Source organism: Homalodisca vitripennis, chromosome X (assembly GCF_021130785.1).
Source record: "Homalodisca vitripennis isolate AUS2020 chromosome X, UT_GWSS_2.1, whole genome shotgun sequence".
Classification (NCBI taxonomy): Eukaryota; Metazoa; Arthropoda; class Insecta; order Hemiptera; family Cicadellidae; genus Homalodisca; species Homalodisca vitripennis.
In genome coordinates, this window is record NC_060215.1 from 29,295,244 (window position 1) to 29,309,974 (window position 14,731).

The 14,731-nt window shown below is 35.4% G+C and overlaps 1 protein-coding gene across 1 annotated transcript in view; it reads left to right on the forward strand.

Annotated features, from left to right (window-relative positions):
- The window catches only part of LOC124369404 (cytosolic carboxypeptidase 6-like), a 101,498-nt gene that overhangs the window by 11,465 nt on the left and 75,302 nt on the right, over positions 1-14,731 (forward strand). Inside the window, exons 3-5 of the mRNA XM_046827408.1 lie at positions 5,394-5,519; positions 11,481-11,614; positions 14,475-14,599. Of these exons, the coding sequence (XP_046683364.1) occupies positions 5,394-5,519; positions 11,481-11,614; positions 14,475-14,599 (385 nt within the window). The remainder of the gene's footprint in view (positions 1-5,393; positions 5,520-11,480; positions 11,615-14,474; positions 14,600-14,731) is intronic.

Consider the following 14,731-nt stretch of genomic DNA (forward strand, 5'->3'; position numbering starts at 1 on the left):
CGTAATCTTCTTCTGCCTAAGGCTTTTTTCAGAATTTAAGTCTATAATGTTCTCAATAACAACAACAGCAGAGAACACGTTGTCTGGTAGTCACTTGATTGTTCTAAGTAGCTACGTAAAGTGTTCACTGCGGCCTTTTGTAGACAGTCGGACAATTCAGCGACATGTCCAGACTTGTTCGGCTAGGTCTGTGACCTAACACAGGTTGGCTGTAAACACAGCTCAGCTTCGTGTTAGCGAGGGTTGATCTGAAAATTTCGAGTTGTAGAGGTAATGTATTTAAAGACTTCGACTTATCTACTGAACTTCGAGTTATAGAGGTAAAATTCGGGTACAAAATTAATTCGAGTTACGCATGGTTTTTTTTCGAATTAGGCAGGTTTTCTCAAGGGAACGGAAAAAATTCGAGTTATCAAAGAATTCGACTTATTGAGGTTCGAGTTATCGAGAGTCGACTGTACATTAATAAATTGTGTTCAAAGTAAAACCGGTGAAAATAGTTATTTTTCAGGAAATAAAAAAAACTGCCATAGTAAAACACAATAGCGTTGTGGTCTACCACAGAAAACAAACAACACCAACACTGCCGTTATGTTTGGCGTTCTTGGAAAATTTTGCGGAAATAATACAGTCGCCATGGATAACTTTCCAAGAGTAATAAAAATTTTTACAACACGTTTAATTAACATCTTTATGATCAAAACTGAATAACATTTGAAGAAATACAACTCAAGTTTTTTTGTACTAGAAGTTAATTGCTTGTTTGATATACAATAAAATTTAATATCAATTTCATTTTAATTTTAGATCTGGTAGAATTTTAATTTGTCTACATAGGGTGGAAATACGTTTATTTTCAGCCTCCAAAAGGATGGTTTGTACACTAAAATATATAAAACTGCTGAATACGGCGTAGTATAACTAAATTAAATTTCGTTCTCCAAGAAAAAAAGGGAATAAATAGTAATGTTTAGTGGCAAACAAAACATAATTATAGTTATTTCTTATGCTATCGGTATGTTTCATAAAAGCAAAAGTTAATATAGTTTTCTTTAAAAAATCATAATTTTGTACTAGCCAATTTAATTTAGTTTTGATTTTATTTATTAAATCTTATGAACTGACTTGATTTATATATTAGGACCCTTATGTCTTTAAATACCAACATATAGTTGATACTATGATAATTAACTAAGTAAATTATAAGTTGTGTTTAGATTACTTTAAATGTTCCATAACACAAATGTCAAGAAACAAACTTGAGATTTCAGGAGAGCAAAGTACGAACATTAACGATGTTCTATCGTGAATATTGTAGAATCTGATAAAGTCTGAATATGAGGTCCGAGTACCTCATTAGGCATCACTTGAACTACGCTTTTCTCCGTATTTTACTTAGAATTTCGGCCCTCGTTTCTGCCACGTGCTGGGCTGAGATCCTACCAAGAACTGCTGAGAGATGTCACTCATGCCTTCTCATGAATGAAAGCAATCAGCTTCGCCTCCTGTATTACCTCTTCTTGGAATTCGCGTTGCCTCTGGATTGAAGTGATTACGTTTCCTGGAAAATTCGCTTACAACTTCGGGTCGTCATACGGATGCGTGATGAAATAAAATATACGTCCGAGCCAGTTTCCAAAAAACACACTCAAGGCCAATAAAAAAGTGTACTAACGAAATTTTTTAAACTTTGTTCTAACACTTTTTTATTGTGTGATAAAGCCCAATATCTGTATTCACCTTTGCTCTTAAACGAATCCTGCGCCCTTTTAAATACAATTAGTGATAATTTGATTAAGAGAAAACACATAGTGCAGGATCTTTGTGTTCATCAAGCTGATCTCTGCAGTACTGCTCGGAAAGCAAAGGCAACTTGAGTGTTATTTCCCCGATTTTTCAATAGTAAAGGTAACGCTAGATCCTTGGTCCAAAGACATCTTGAGTATATCTCGTTGCTTTAATAGAGACCAAGGTTACACAGATATATGCTTCGTGGCTGTGCAGAGGAAAATCCTTTGTGAATGCTCTGGAAACCTTCCCGAGCTGGTAGATGTACTTTGTTTGAAGTTTGTTTTTTATGATGGAAGGATTGTGAAGTAAACAGGATTTTTCCGGGTATTTTCCATCGTTCAGTGATACAAAAAATCAGTAACACTACGTTTCGAGATCTGCGATCTCTTCTTCAAGTAAATAACTAACGTATCACATAAATACAAACTAGGTTAAAATAAACAAATGATGCCAGAGCGTAGATGTAAGTATAAAAATAAAAGGTAATTATATATTGTATTTTGAACAAATGGAATGACTCAATAATATTATTTCATTTTGCATGATTTTCTCAAAACATGTATTTTTAAAACTTAAATATGTGTACCAACCATACTTTGGTTAACATTTTCTGAAGATTTTACTCAAATAAACCATTTTAGTGTTAGCTGTGTAAAGTGTGTGCCATCAGTTTGAGACATTTCCTACACGAATATTTTATTCAAACTTAGTTAAATGTAAATTTGAAGTATACATTGAAAATAAACAAGTGACTGAAAATAAAATAAGTTCAGTGATCAAAAGATGAGGCTTTACTTTTTAATAAAGTTTTTGATCATGAACTAGGAATAAATAATTCCAAATGCAGCTCTTCGTTGCAACTGCGTTAATTAAAACACGTACAATACTAAAATCAAGTAGTATCTGCAGAAGTATCAATTATAAAACTGAATAATACTAACTAACTAACTTGTAATTTTTGCCTTTATAAATATCCTGTTTATTAGTTTATATCCTGTTTATAAATATATAGTTTATTATAAATTCGCAGTTTGGTATAGAACTTGTGTATTTCTTATTCTTCGCATACATTTATTTCTGTCCATTTATGTCACTATGGGAAGTTTAAAAAACAGTATTGAACTAGTTAGTATATCAATGGCTTAACCATAACGGCCTAGAAGTGCAACATGGAGACATCAGTACGTACAGTATTCACTGCCGAGTGCCGGTACTCTCACTTTATTACCTGGGCTTTAAAGGTAAACAAGCTTCACGCTACAATTTCTACATTTTGTAACAAATTAAGTTCTCCCTTCCAAAGCTCTCGGAAGACTTATGATCTCCCCCTTGTGTGATCATAACGACACTTTATCAAAATATTTTTCTAGAGAAAAAATTAGCATTTTTGCCATTATTAGTATAATTTACTGGCTGAGCGTTAGCGAATCCTATCACTCGAGGGGCTGGACAGATTTTCAGTCTGTCAGTCTGTCCGCACGATATTTCGAGAAGGAACCGATCTATGGACTCGACATTTTGCACGTAGCTTCATTTCTATATAAGCAACATCGAGTTCGATGATAGTGCATGTCACTCTATGAGATTTTAATAAGTGTTACTGAAAATTTGTAAATTAGTTCTATGTGTATCTATATGGTATCTTAGTTCTATATCTATATATGGCATCGAAAATTAGCAGACTAAATAAATTACAATCAAATTTGAGTACAATCATATGACATTTTAACATAGTATCGTATTTGTGCGGAAGCATTCCCCTACATATACATCGTCACTTGGTGAATCGATGTGTAGATTTGTATTATCTAAACACTGCTATGGAAATTAATTTAAGAAATAAAAATGAGAATTTATTATGTGGCAGGAGGTCTCCAGAAAGAGTTCACCTATATTTTTCCATTTTACATGCTACGTAGACATAAATGAGTGCATGTAGGGATGGTGCATGTCCATCCTCCGGATTGGGCTGAGCGTCATCCTCAGTAGGCTGGCATATTTCTATTATTGTATAGAGGATTGTAACATTTCTTTTCTGTATGTTCCACACTCCTAATTTCCATATAAACGGTGAAATGTTCCATCTCTGTAATCTTATCTTATATACAATTGGACAGACAGGTTTGCAGTTCCGTAATGACCGTTATGTTTTTTTTTTTTTTTTTTTTTTTTTTTTTTTTTTTTTTAAGGATAAGCCTCCTCCTTTTATGCCTTATTCTGCCCGTCCTCCTTGGCCACTGGCCTGTGCGAGGATCTTATCAAACAGAATAAGGGGGAGAGTCGATACAGTACAACGTCGATGGTACTGATAAAAAGTGCAACGGTCACAGACATGATTCGAACCTGCGCTATCTCTAACTCAGACCCAAGTCCAACTCGGCCATCGGCACTCCCAACACACCATAACACGAGCGTAACTGCGTGTGTTTATTATTTCATATTCAAAAAGTGACCGCAATGTACTCCACATTTATATTATTCTAACTGTGAATAAACAATGAAAACCTATTGTTGGAAAGAGTTATTTTTAGATACGTATATAAACAGGAACCCAAATCGTATACATGAATTATTGCTACTATGATTATATTTACACTGTATGATTTTCCTAATAATTGTTCATAGCAGTAATATGAATGTTGAATTAATTAGGAAACACAATAAATCCGTTACAACAATACATACTTAAGTTTATTTAAAGTATAAATGCAATCCAAGCGATGTGTACCCATATTCTAGTTCGCCAGGATAAAATGCAATAAAGTACTATTGTACCAGGCTGATATTAAAAACGTACAATAGATGCAGCAAGCTAGGGAGTACGCTAGCTAATAATCCTGGAATGGGGTCATGAGACACTACGGCAATATTGTACCTCTGGTTTTAAAATTTCAAATTTATTCATTGTATGAATACACGTGTTTCAATTACGTGATTGGAAATGTTCGATAAATGTAAACTCAGTGTTTGTAAACAAACCTACCTATCAGCTTCCGACCCGATCTATTACTAGAGTACCGTAAGGACAAAATTACTACATTTTGTTATTTGATTAAATAAACTAACCGATTATAGTTAACTGCAGTAGATTTGGTGTTTAGTCTTGATATAACACATTTGTAAAAGGTGAGAGATGCACTTTATCAGATCAATGCTATTATAATGGTGGATACACCAATTAGTTCCAACTAACTAAGTATTTGATCGACTGTCCTCAACTTATACATTTATGATTGCTGTTTTTATAAAAATTGTAAGATCTTTTTTATGGGATTGTTCGTATTTTCACACTAAAAAAATACTAACACATATTATTGGTTAAGAAGAAAATGTTACATAATTTAAAAAAACAAGGTTACGGAAATCATACTTTTAAGTTTAACTTTACTTACTAATAATATTGTACTACCTTAATATGAAATGAGAAAACATTCCGTTACCATTAATTAACTAAAACAGCATATTTGATAACATATTTTTTCTCATACTAATCAGTGAGAAATATATGTTCACATCTTTTTTAAATTATAGACTTGACTTCTGGAAGTGCTTCAGTTTCTGAACAAGTACAACCAGTTTTCTAATGACCAATTTGGCTCCAGAAGCGGCAAGTCGGCGATAGACGTGTTTCTCAACTTATCGAAAGCATTTCTCAACTTATCGAAAGCATTTGACTGTGTCGACTACTCAGCGCAGCTTGATAAATTGGAATCCCGTGGCATCCGACGGTAGGCAAGGTATTCCAAATAGACCAGTGGCTTAAATCACTTATAAACCACAGAAAACAAGTTGATAAAATTCAAACAAACGCCCTGAACCGATTCAGCTGAGTTATGGAGTCCCACAGGGTGTAATCCTAAGTCCACTTCTCTTCCTTATATATGTCAATGACTACTCTGTTGCACTAGCAAATAAAAATCAATCGTGGAACACCGTATTTTTTGGGTCCAACAACTGCATCCAGCATTCCAACAGCCTCAATATTAAAACAGATGATTCTAAAGACCATTAGACAGAAATGATAATCAAATTGTCATTGTAGAAGTTACTGGAATAAGTATGCTGATCGAAATTCCTGGGTATGTACCTTGACCGAGGATTGACCTGGAATGACCACATTATTCACGCTTGTTCTAAACAATGCTCAGGCATTTATGTTCTGAGATCCGTAGCTAAATACCGTCTATTCAGGTGCTATGATTTACCCCACCTAACCTATAGTTTGGTATTATGGGGAGCTTGTGTAAACAATAAATTCATGAGAGCATTTAAATTTAAAATAAGAGATTCTCATGTAAAACACAGAGCGTCTTGTAAGGAATCATTGAGAAAGTTGAAACTGTTAACTCTGATGTGTCTTTGTATCTGGGAACAACGTAGTTTTGAATGTCTGAATGTGCTATGACACGTGGCCAAGATACGCATGAGACCAGAGGCAGATACATCTACCGGACCAGATACACAGAATGGTAGTCACAGGTAGGTATTTATTTTACCTAAAAATTGCCAGATTCTATAAAATATGACCATACGAAAGAGATTTTACTTTATTACTACTTGATTTGATTGACAATTAGATTAGATAATCTGAATATATTTAAGTTTCTATTTAAATGTGTTTTGTATTTCAGTACATATAGATTAGAGTATAATTTTCCTTAACATTTGTTTAAGGGGATGTTAGTAGTATCGTTTGTATTTTATCATACTATCTTGACGTTGATTGGAAGATAGGGCCCAAGGCGTTAAGAACTCGTTTAAAACACGTTTTATCGTCAAAACCTTTTTAATGTTAACGAGTCTCTGGTATACGATTGGGAGACCGCCTATTAAGACCGACACCGTTGCTGGAGGTGTGCAGATTGGCATATGGATGGACGTATGTGTGATACAATCTTATGTTTGTGAGAGGTTCTTGTAGTATGTGTATCAACATTTTATTCACAGATATATGGTGACTTTTGCTATACATTGTAAGATGTGCTGAAAATAAAATGTTAAACCTAGGAAAGTAGTAGATGAAGACTTAATACCGTCAGAATTAATAACAGAATTTAGTTGAGATCAGTAAGTGCACTTCACCTTCCCTAGAACGCAGCTAACGTGAAAGCATTGTACAGTGAACTGTATGTCGTGACATTGTTGTGTGTAGTGAACTGTATGTCGTGACATTGTTGTGTGTAGTGAACTGTATGTCGTGACATTGTTGTGTGTAGTGAACTGTATGTCGTGACATTGTTGTGTGTAGTGAACTGTATGTCGTGTCATTGTTGTGTGTAGTGAACTGTATGTCGTGACATTGTTGTGTGTAGTGAACTGTATGTCGTGACATTGTTGTGTGTAGTGAACTGTATGTCGTGACATTGTTGTGTGTAGTGAACTATATGTCGTGACATTGTTGTGTGTAGTGAACTGTATGTCGTGACATTGTTGTGTGTAGTGAACTATATGTCGTGACATTGTTGTGTGTAGTGAACTGTATGTCGTGACATTGTTGTGTGTAGTGAACTATATGTCGTGACGTGTACCTTAATTGTCAATAAATTCCATGTCAGTAAATTACTTAGCTTAACATTACTTCATGCTTGGCGATTCATAATCCCAGAACTATGATGAATACGATAAACAAGCATATTGCTCTTTAATTTCTTAAAAAGATAAGTGCACATATCCAACGAAACATAATTTTTTAATTGTGATTACCACTCAGTGAACATTCGCTTATGAATATCATGGAATTCATATTAACAAAATGAATCACATGATCATGAATATAACTAACACAAATCATGAATCTTATTTTACAAACATCATTGTTTTAGACAAAAAATCTCAAATAATAATAGAGTAAAATTCCTGCATTTCCGTGTAAATAAAAAAAACCCGTTCGATTTATTTTGTGATCTGTGTTTGATCATTTTACTATTCCGAGAAAATTTTTCAAATGAAGGATACTAAGACATTTAAGATTTAAGTTTCGGCATATAGTTTAGATATGTTATTGGATGCACTTCGTAAAATGAGTATGCCACAGACCGAATGCGTGGATCTAGCTTATACTTTGGTTTACTTACAAGAAAAGAAACTGTTATTTGGAAATTTTTATTAAAATATTTTTTAACTGTCATTTTTTCACCATCTAACTATTTTTATTGTCCGCAAATACGGCATACGCCAATTTCAGGACACACGTAAAATATAAGTATATTATTCAAGTGTAAGTGTATTATAAAATTGTAAGTATATTATTTAAGAGTAAGTATATTATTAAATTGTAAGTATATCGTTTAAGTCTAAGTATATTATTTAAGTGTAAGTATATCGTTTAAGTGTAAGTATATTATTCCGTGGTTTACAGTTTCGGTAAGTGCAGTTACAGGTCAGAGGATTAATTTCTGCTAAAACATAAGAAGATATAATTTTTACGTTAGGACAACCTAACATACAAGAATGTTATAACGCCGTGGGTGCGACAAGATGAGGTGTATTATGCAGTATTCCGTGGCGTGAGAGCCGTGGGTAGAACACTAGGCCCGGGTGCTGGCCTGGTGGCCCGGGCGGGCATGCAAGCTTTCAAATCGATTTCCCCCGTCCACGCTTAGCCATTAAATAAGGTCTACACTCGAACACCGAAACTTAACTCAAGCCGGCTGCTACTATTGTTATTTATTACACCACTTACTATGTGCAAAACACTTTCTAGTGTAATTGTCCTCACCGAAAGATCTAAGCGATGTTCACTGTGTATTTCGCCCACTAATAAGTAGATACACCTACACACCGCTTCTGTATTATAGTTTTAAATCGTGAAGTATTAATTTTTCAGTTATCTTCTATGTAATTTCTGATTTAGTATTTACAGAGCAACCAAGATTTCTTAAACAATAACGAGATTTATGATCTGTACCATCGGAAAGTTTACGTAACTAACTACGTAATATACATCCAAAACTATGTACATTTTAATTGATTGTAGGTATAGTTGCGTGGCAAATTCGAAAGTAGGGCATAATAGAGGGCATAATCATAATAAAGGTAAATTAACAGGAGTGAGTGTTAAAGGAAACAACACCTTCTCAATTTTTTCTAGTAAACTCAAATTTACGAACATGTCTGGTCAATTATATATAACATATATAATTTGTAGAATCTCATAGAATACACATATTATTGCTTAGCTTACAAGCAATATTCCACTGATATGATTAATTTTTATGTGGTTGGTATATGTTACTCTTATATCCAATGCAATCATAAGTAATAATACTGTTATATATCGCATACATCAAAGTTATAGATAGCTTGCGTTACTCTTATCATTATTATACACATTACTCTAGTGGACAGCACATATAGATCCTATAGAATACACAAATAGTTGAACTTCTGAGTTTACGCGCAATGTTCTTTTGATCTGCCTCACTGTTTAATGGTCGGTACACACCACTATGATAAATCGTACAAACATACTACTGTTATAGATCCCACAAATCAATGTTATAGGCCGCTTAAATTACACTTAGAGCTTGCTCATAGTAATTAGTGAATTCTACTCACAGGTGGCAGGATGCGTGTTTTATGATTGCCATGAGTATTTGAATAAACATTCCTTGTAAATATGAGTTTAGCAAGGTTATGGTTAGTTCGGCCGTCACTGGAAAATGCAGGAAACAATAAAGAGAAGTATTATGAGAGAGTACATATAAGAGGATGTGGTTTGAGTAACTTTAGATAATGATTAGAAAATAATACTGTAAGTATAATAGGTGTTTATGAAACGTGTTTGTTTTTGGCCCGTGGGATTAACTTTGCATCTATTGAACAAGGTTCACAATTTCTAGGAAGCTTCTATTGTACTCCATATAACAATCCTGTAATATTGTAGCATACTAGTCACAACGTGTTTCTGCTAGTCACTACTTTGACCTTAGGGACATATTCCCTTGATCACAATACCATAGCCCAACAATCATGTACATGTTCAGAATCACTCAGATACGAGAATCACCGCGCCATGCCGAGCGTACACGAAGCGATCCCCTGATCATTGTTATCATGCTGTGGTCAGCCCTCGAGAATATGTATTATGGACATCATTACTATAATCGTGTGTACATGGGTATATGTGATAAACACTCAAGCGATTGTACGTTTTGCCTCAACGTTTCACCAGTGATCGGTGGACAGAAACTTTATAGCCTGATAATATAAACCCCCAGGTAAAGTAAACAAATAAACTCCGTCAGTCATCTTAATCCATTATACTGGTCACATTATCCTGGTCACATTATCTTGGTCACATTGTCCTAGTTACATAATGCTGGTTACATTATCCTGTTCACATTATCCTGGTCACATTATCTTGGTCACATTATCTTGGTTACGTTATCCTGACCACATTATCCTGGTCACATTATCTTGGTCACATTGTCCTAGTTACATAATGCTGGTTACATTATCCTGTTCACATTATCCTGGTCACATTATCTTGGTCACATTATCCTGGTTACGTTATCCTGGCCACATTATCCTGGTTACATTATCCTGGTCATATTATCCTGATCACATTATCCTGTTCACATTATCCTGGTCACATTATCCTGTTCTCATTATCCTGGTCACACTATCTTGGTCACATTATCCTGGTTACATTATGCTGGTCACATTATCCTGTTCACATTAACCTGATCACATTATCCTGTTCTCATTATCCTGGTCACATTATCTTGGTCACATTACTCTGGGAACTCCTCTAAATAGAGGTAATTCAGTCTCCACACAGTGCAACCATTGCAGAATAAAGTCGCAGCCGCAATGTCGTGTAGAGGTTCCCGACCAAACTGGCAACTGGCTTGACCAAAGGCTCCTAAACATCAAATTTCTTGCAGAGGGGCACATCCAGCAAACCCAATTTTTTCAGCTTTAGGCACTAGCTAAACAGTAGCTGGAGGTAGTGAAGTATTATTAAGCACGACACTGTGAGTATGCAAGGGAGCAGAAAAATTGCCATTTGCCACTTGAGTTTCAAAGGAACCCGAAGGAATTGTCCGACCACCTTGATTGATTAATTTTGTAAATGAAGAGATCTCTCATTGAACTTAATCCTAAATGAACCTTTGCGCTTCCTTCTAGAGTAACAGGATATTCAGGATGAATAAGGTTGGGAGTATTATATCTACCACGAGTAATAGCGGGCACTATACCTCAGACATGTCACCTTGAAGATGGAGAGGCTTATTCTGTTCCAGCCTTATCCAGCCAAAGCAGGCGGAGTCAGTGCTCTTTGTATTTAGTCTTGCAACAATCTTAGATACTAATGGAGCTCAACATTCAATTCCGCTCTGGACATACATTGGGTAATTGACACATCGGTGCATTCATCGTAGGTTTCACTGGAAGGCATAAACCAGGAAAATGTTAACTCTCCTGGGAATGTTGGTCAATCTATTTCCCATGCAGATTCCCCGTACCGTTATTTTTTATCCAAATATTTAACACCTTTCAAACGAAACCCTTTGACAATTTAATCCACTTGTGAACTTAGCGACTAGATCATATTAACAACTTGGTAGACTTTATCGCAAAGTCAACTCCCTCTTAAACCTAACACCTGGTTACCTTAATCCCTTGGTAACTGGAACAAAGTTCCCGGCGAACGATAATAGTACCTTCTTCACTACGTAAATTCGGTTGGTTGCAGAAAGCGAAGACAGTGAGAATGAGGGCGGCATGGGCAATGTCTCCCGGGTTATCATGCGGCCTCCGGGACACAGTGGGAAAGCCAAGAGAGGACATCTATGTTTCGACGCTTCTTTCGAGTCTGGTAAGTCACTTTAGGTGTTTTACTATTAAATACAAGATAAAAATTCGACATTATTCAAATCTAAATGTATGTGGTAATTCTGCATCATATTTTATTTTTGGTAACGGTTGAAATAGTACGGTATCAAAAGGGTTAAATACATGAAACTATATTTTTTCTTGTATCACATATTTTTAACTTGACTCACTTAAACCATGCAACAATTATAAAATAATGCATTATACTAATTATAGAATATGCGACGTAAAATTTTGGAAAGCCATTTCACAATGATTACACTAATATATGTTACACTGACATCGCTCACAATATCAATATCGATTTAGTATGAAATTCGATTGATTTGATTGATGTTACAGATAAAAGAAATAGTTGCGTTTCTTGTACAATTTACTTATAAGAATAAAATATGTGGAATAGTCTAGAAGCCAAAAGGCAAATTCGCATTATATAAGCACAAAACACGACGTTCATAAAATGTACAAAGGAATTTACCCTAAAAAAGAAATGATTATCAGCTTCGGTAATTATGGTGGGGGTCGAAATAAGAGAGTATCAAAAGTGTTAAGAGTGTAAAATGATATCATTTTTCAGATCATATTTGTTATGATGCATAAGAGCAACCGTCAAACAAGTGAATAAAATGTAATAAGCATTAGCCAACCATACGAAGACCAATTATTTAGCTGAAAGGTTAACCTCATCCTTTTTACCTCGTTTACAGTAATATTATTATTTACATGTCTGATACTTGCCTTTGAATTTGTTAAGCTAAAACACAAGCTATAAGAAGAGAATTATCGTTAGATATTGGTAACCCTAATCTAATTTGGCCTTTATTAAAGCCAGCGAGAATAAAGATTTATGTGTTTCAGGAGGGATTCCTCTATTAATTTCACGAAGATTTAGGTTACGTGTTTATATAATGCAAGTAGGCTCTCCGCTACTGGACCAGAAGTGGCACGTGGCTCATATCGTACTAATCAGAATAAGCTCGTTAAAGCCTTTCTGTTGTGCATCTAGTTGAGCAGGAAAACAGTGAAAATTATCAATCATGGAAGTTTTAACTCGCATTTGCAAGTTCAAAATCGCCCCTTGTTTCTTAACGCGATTATTTACTCGACAGTTTGGCACTTAACTCTAAGACTATTATTATCTCATATTACTCTATTTTTTAAAGACGGCCAATCTTGTTTTGAGCCTTATTCTGCCCGTCCTCATGGGCCACTGGCCTGTGCGCGGATCTTATCAAACAGAATAATGAGGAGGGGGGGGACTTTAATAAGCGGCCTGCACTCTTTATTCGATTTCTATTATTAAACAATTCGATATACCATCCAACTGCGATATGTAAAAATCATACATAATAAGAGTTATAAATAACCGTAACAAGAAGAATTTCGTGAATTACAATTTTAAAAATATAAATTTAACAATAACATTACAAAACAACAAAACCAACTATGGCCTGGACTTAGATATCAAAGAAACCTTACAATATTTATAACTTGCCCAGCTTGATATCAACGAGTAACCGCTTTTGTGAAATGGAGGAAAGAATTCTCCCCATGGGTTACCAGGAGCCAAATCCATATGTTGAAGCCATTTAAACAGTCACTTGTGAGAAATATCTCACATATTTTCCTCATATGTATCGCTATTTTCAAAGTTAACAAATATTAGTTACTTCTTGGTGCTTATTGTTTACATTAAAATTACTATAACTAATAAGTTGAATATTCTTAGTTAAATAAATCGTAATATCGAATTATTCCTTCGGATAAAAACATTCGAACCATTCGATAACAGCAATCAAATAACGAGTGTAGGCCGCTTATTAAAGTCTACCCGAGGAGAATCTGAATCGATGTACAAGGTCGATGGTACTGATAAAAAGTGCAACGGTCCCAAACAGGATTAGAACCTATCTCTAACTCAAGACTCAAAGTCCGACGTCTTAGACCGCTCGAACATCGGTACACCCTACACAATCGCCGTGTGTACCCTTAGAACATTACATACTAAGCCATATATTATGTGTATGCGGCTCGCTTTCAACGAGGTTTTGGCAGATTGAGTAGTCCTCGCCAGAAGTGATCCCCCAAAAATGTTGGAGGTTATATGTTTTGTTGAAACGATTTTAGAATGAGGATATGTTTTGGGGAAAGTTGGAAACGTGACCTCACATCAATGAGGATAAACTTACAAGTGAAAATCCTTCATGGAAGGTAAACTAAGCATTTCCGGATTTTTATTTTAGATTTTAAAAATTAAAAGTCGATCTCCTTTTATGCCTTTTCTGCCCGTCCTCATGGCCACTGGCCTGTGCGAGGATCTTATCAAACAGAATAAGGGGGAGAGTCGATACAGTACGAGGTTGATGGTACTGATAAAAAGTGCAACGGTTACAGACAGGATTCGAACCTGCGCTATCTCTAACTCAGACTCTAAGTCCAACGTTTTAGTCCAAATATTTGATATGATTGCAACGCATCACCACACATCATTGTGTGGCTGTAAAAATATTCTATTCTATTTCTTTAAAATCGTTCGTTGTTATCTTATCTAACCCGAGGTTTGCCTTTTAATCGTCTCGGAAAAACTCTCGATTGGCTCGAGATTGTGTAGATGAGTACCGTGGTGTACGTGGAGGCCGTCAAGATACACAATACAATTCCCTAAGTCATGCTTTTTTCTAGTCGTTATGCTTGTATTTCCGGCTACAATACAGTATTCGTGACTTGTAGTTGTCACAGAAAGGGGTCACCTTGTGTCGTTGTTTTCGATCGATCAAAACAAGTCGTCAAAGGAACCACCTCACCAAGCTAGTGCGAACTGCCGGCAAGATGTAATGTTGCAGGGAACCTGGGCAGGGTCGACCTGGTGTCGGAGTTCGAGTACGACCTGTTCATCCGACCCGATACCTGCAACCCCAAGGTGCGCCTCTGGTTCTACTTCACCGTCGACAACATACGAGTGGATCAGGTACGTCCATATTATTTACAGCATCAGTTATTAGGTCAGTATCTTGAAGCAATCTCTATTATAGGACATGACGTGAAAGATAAAGAGAAATTAATACAACATATACATATTTATATTTAGATCTTTTGAATA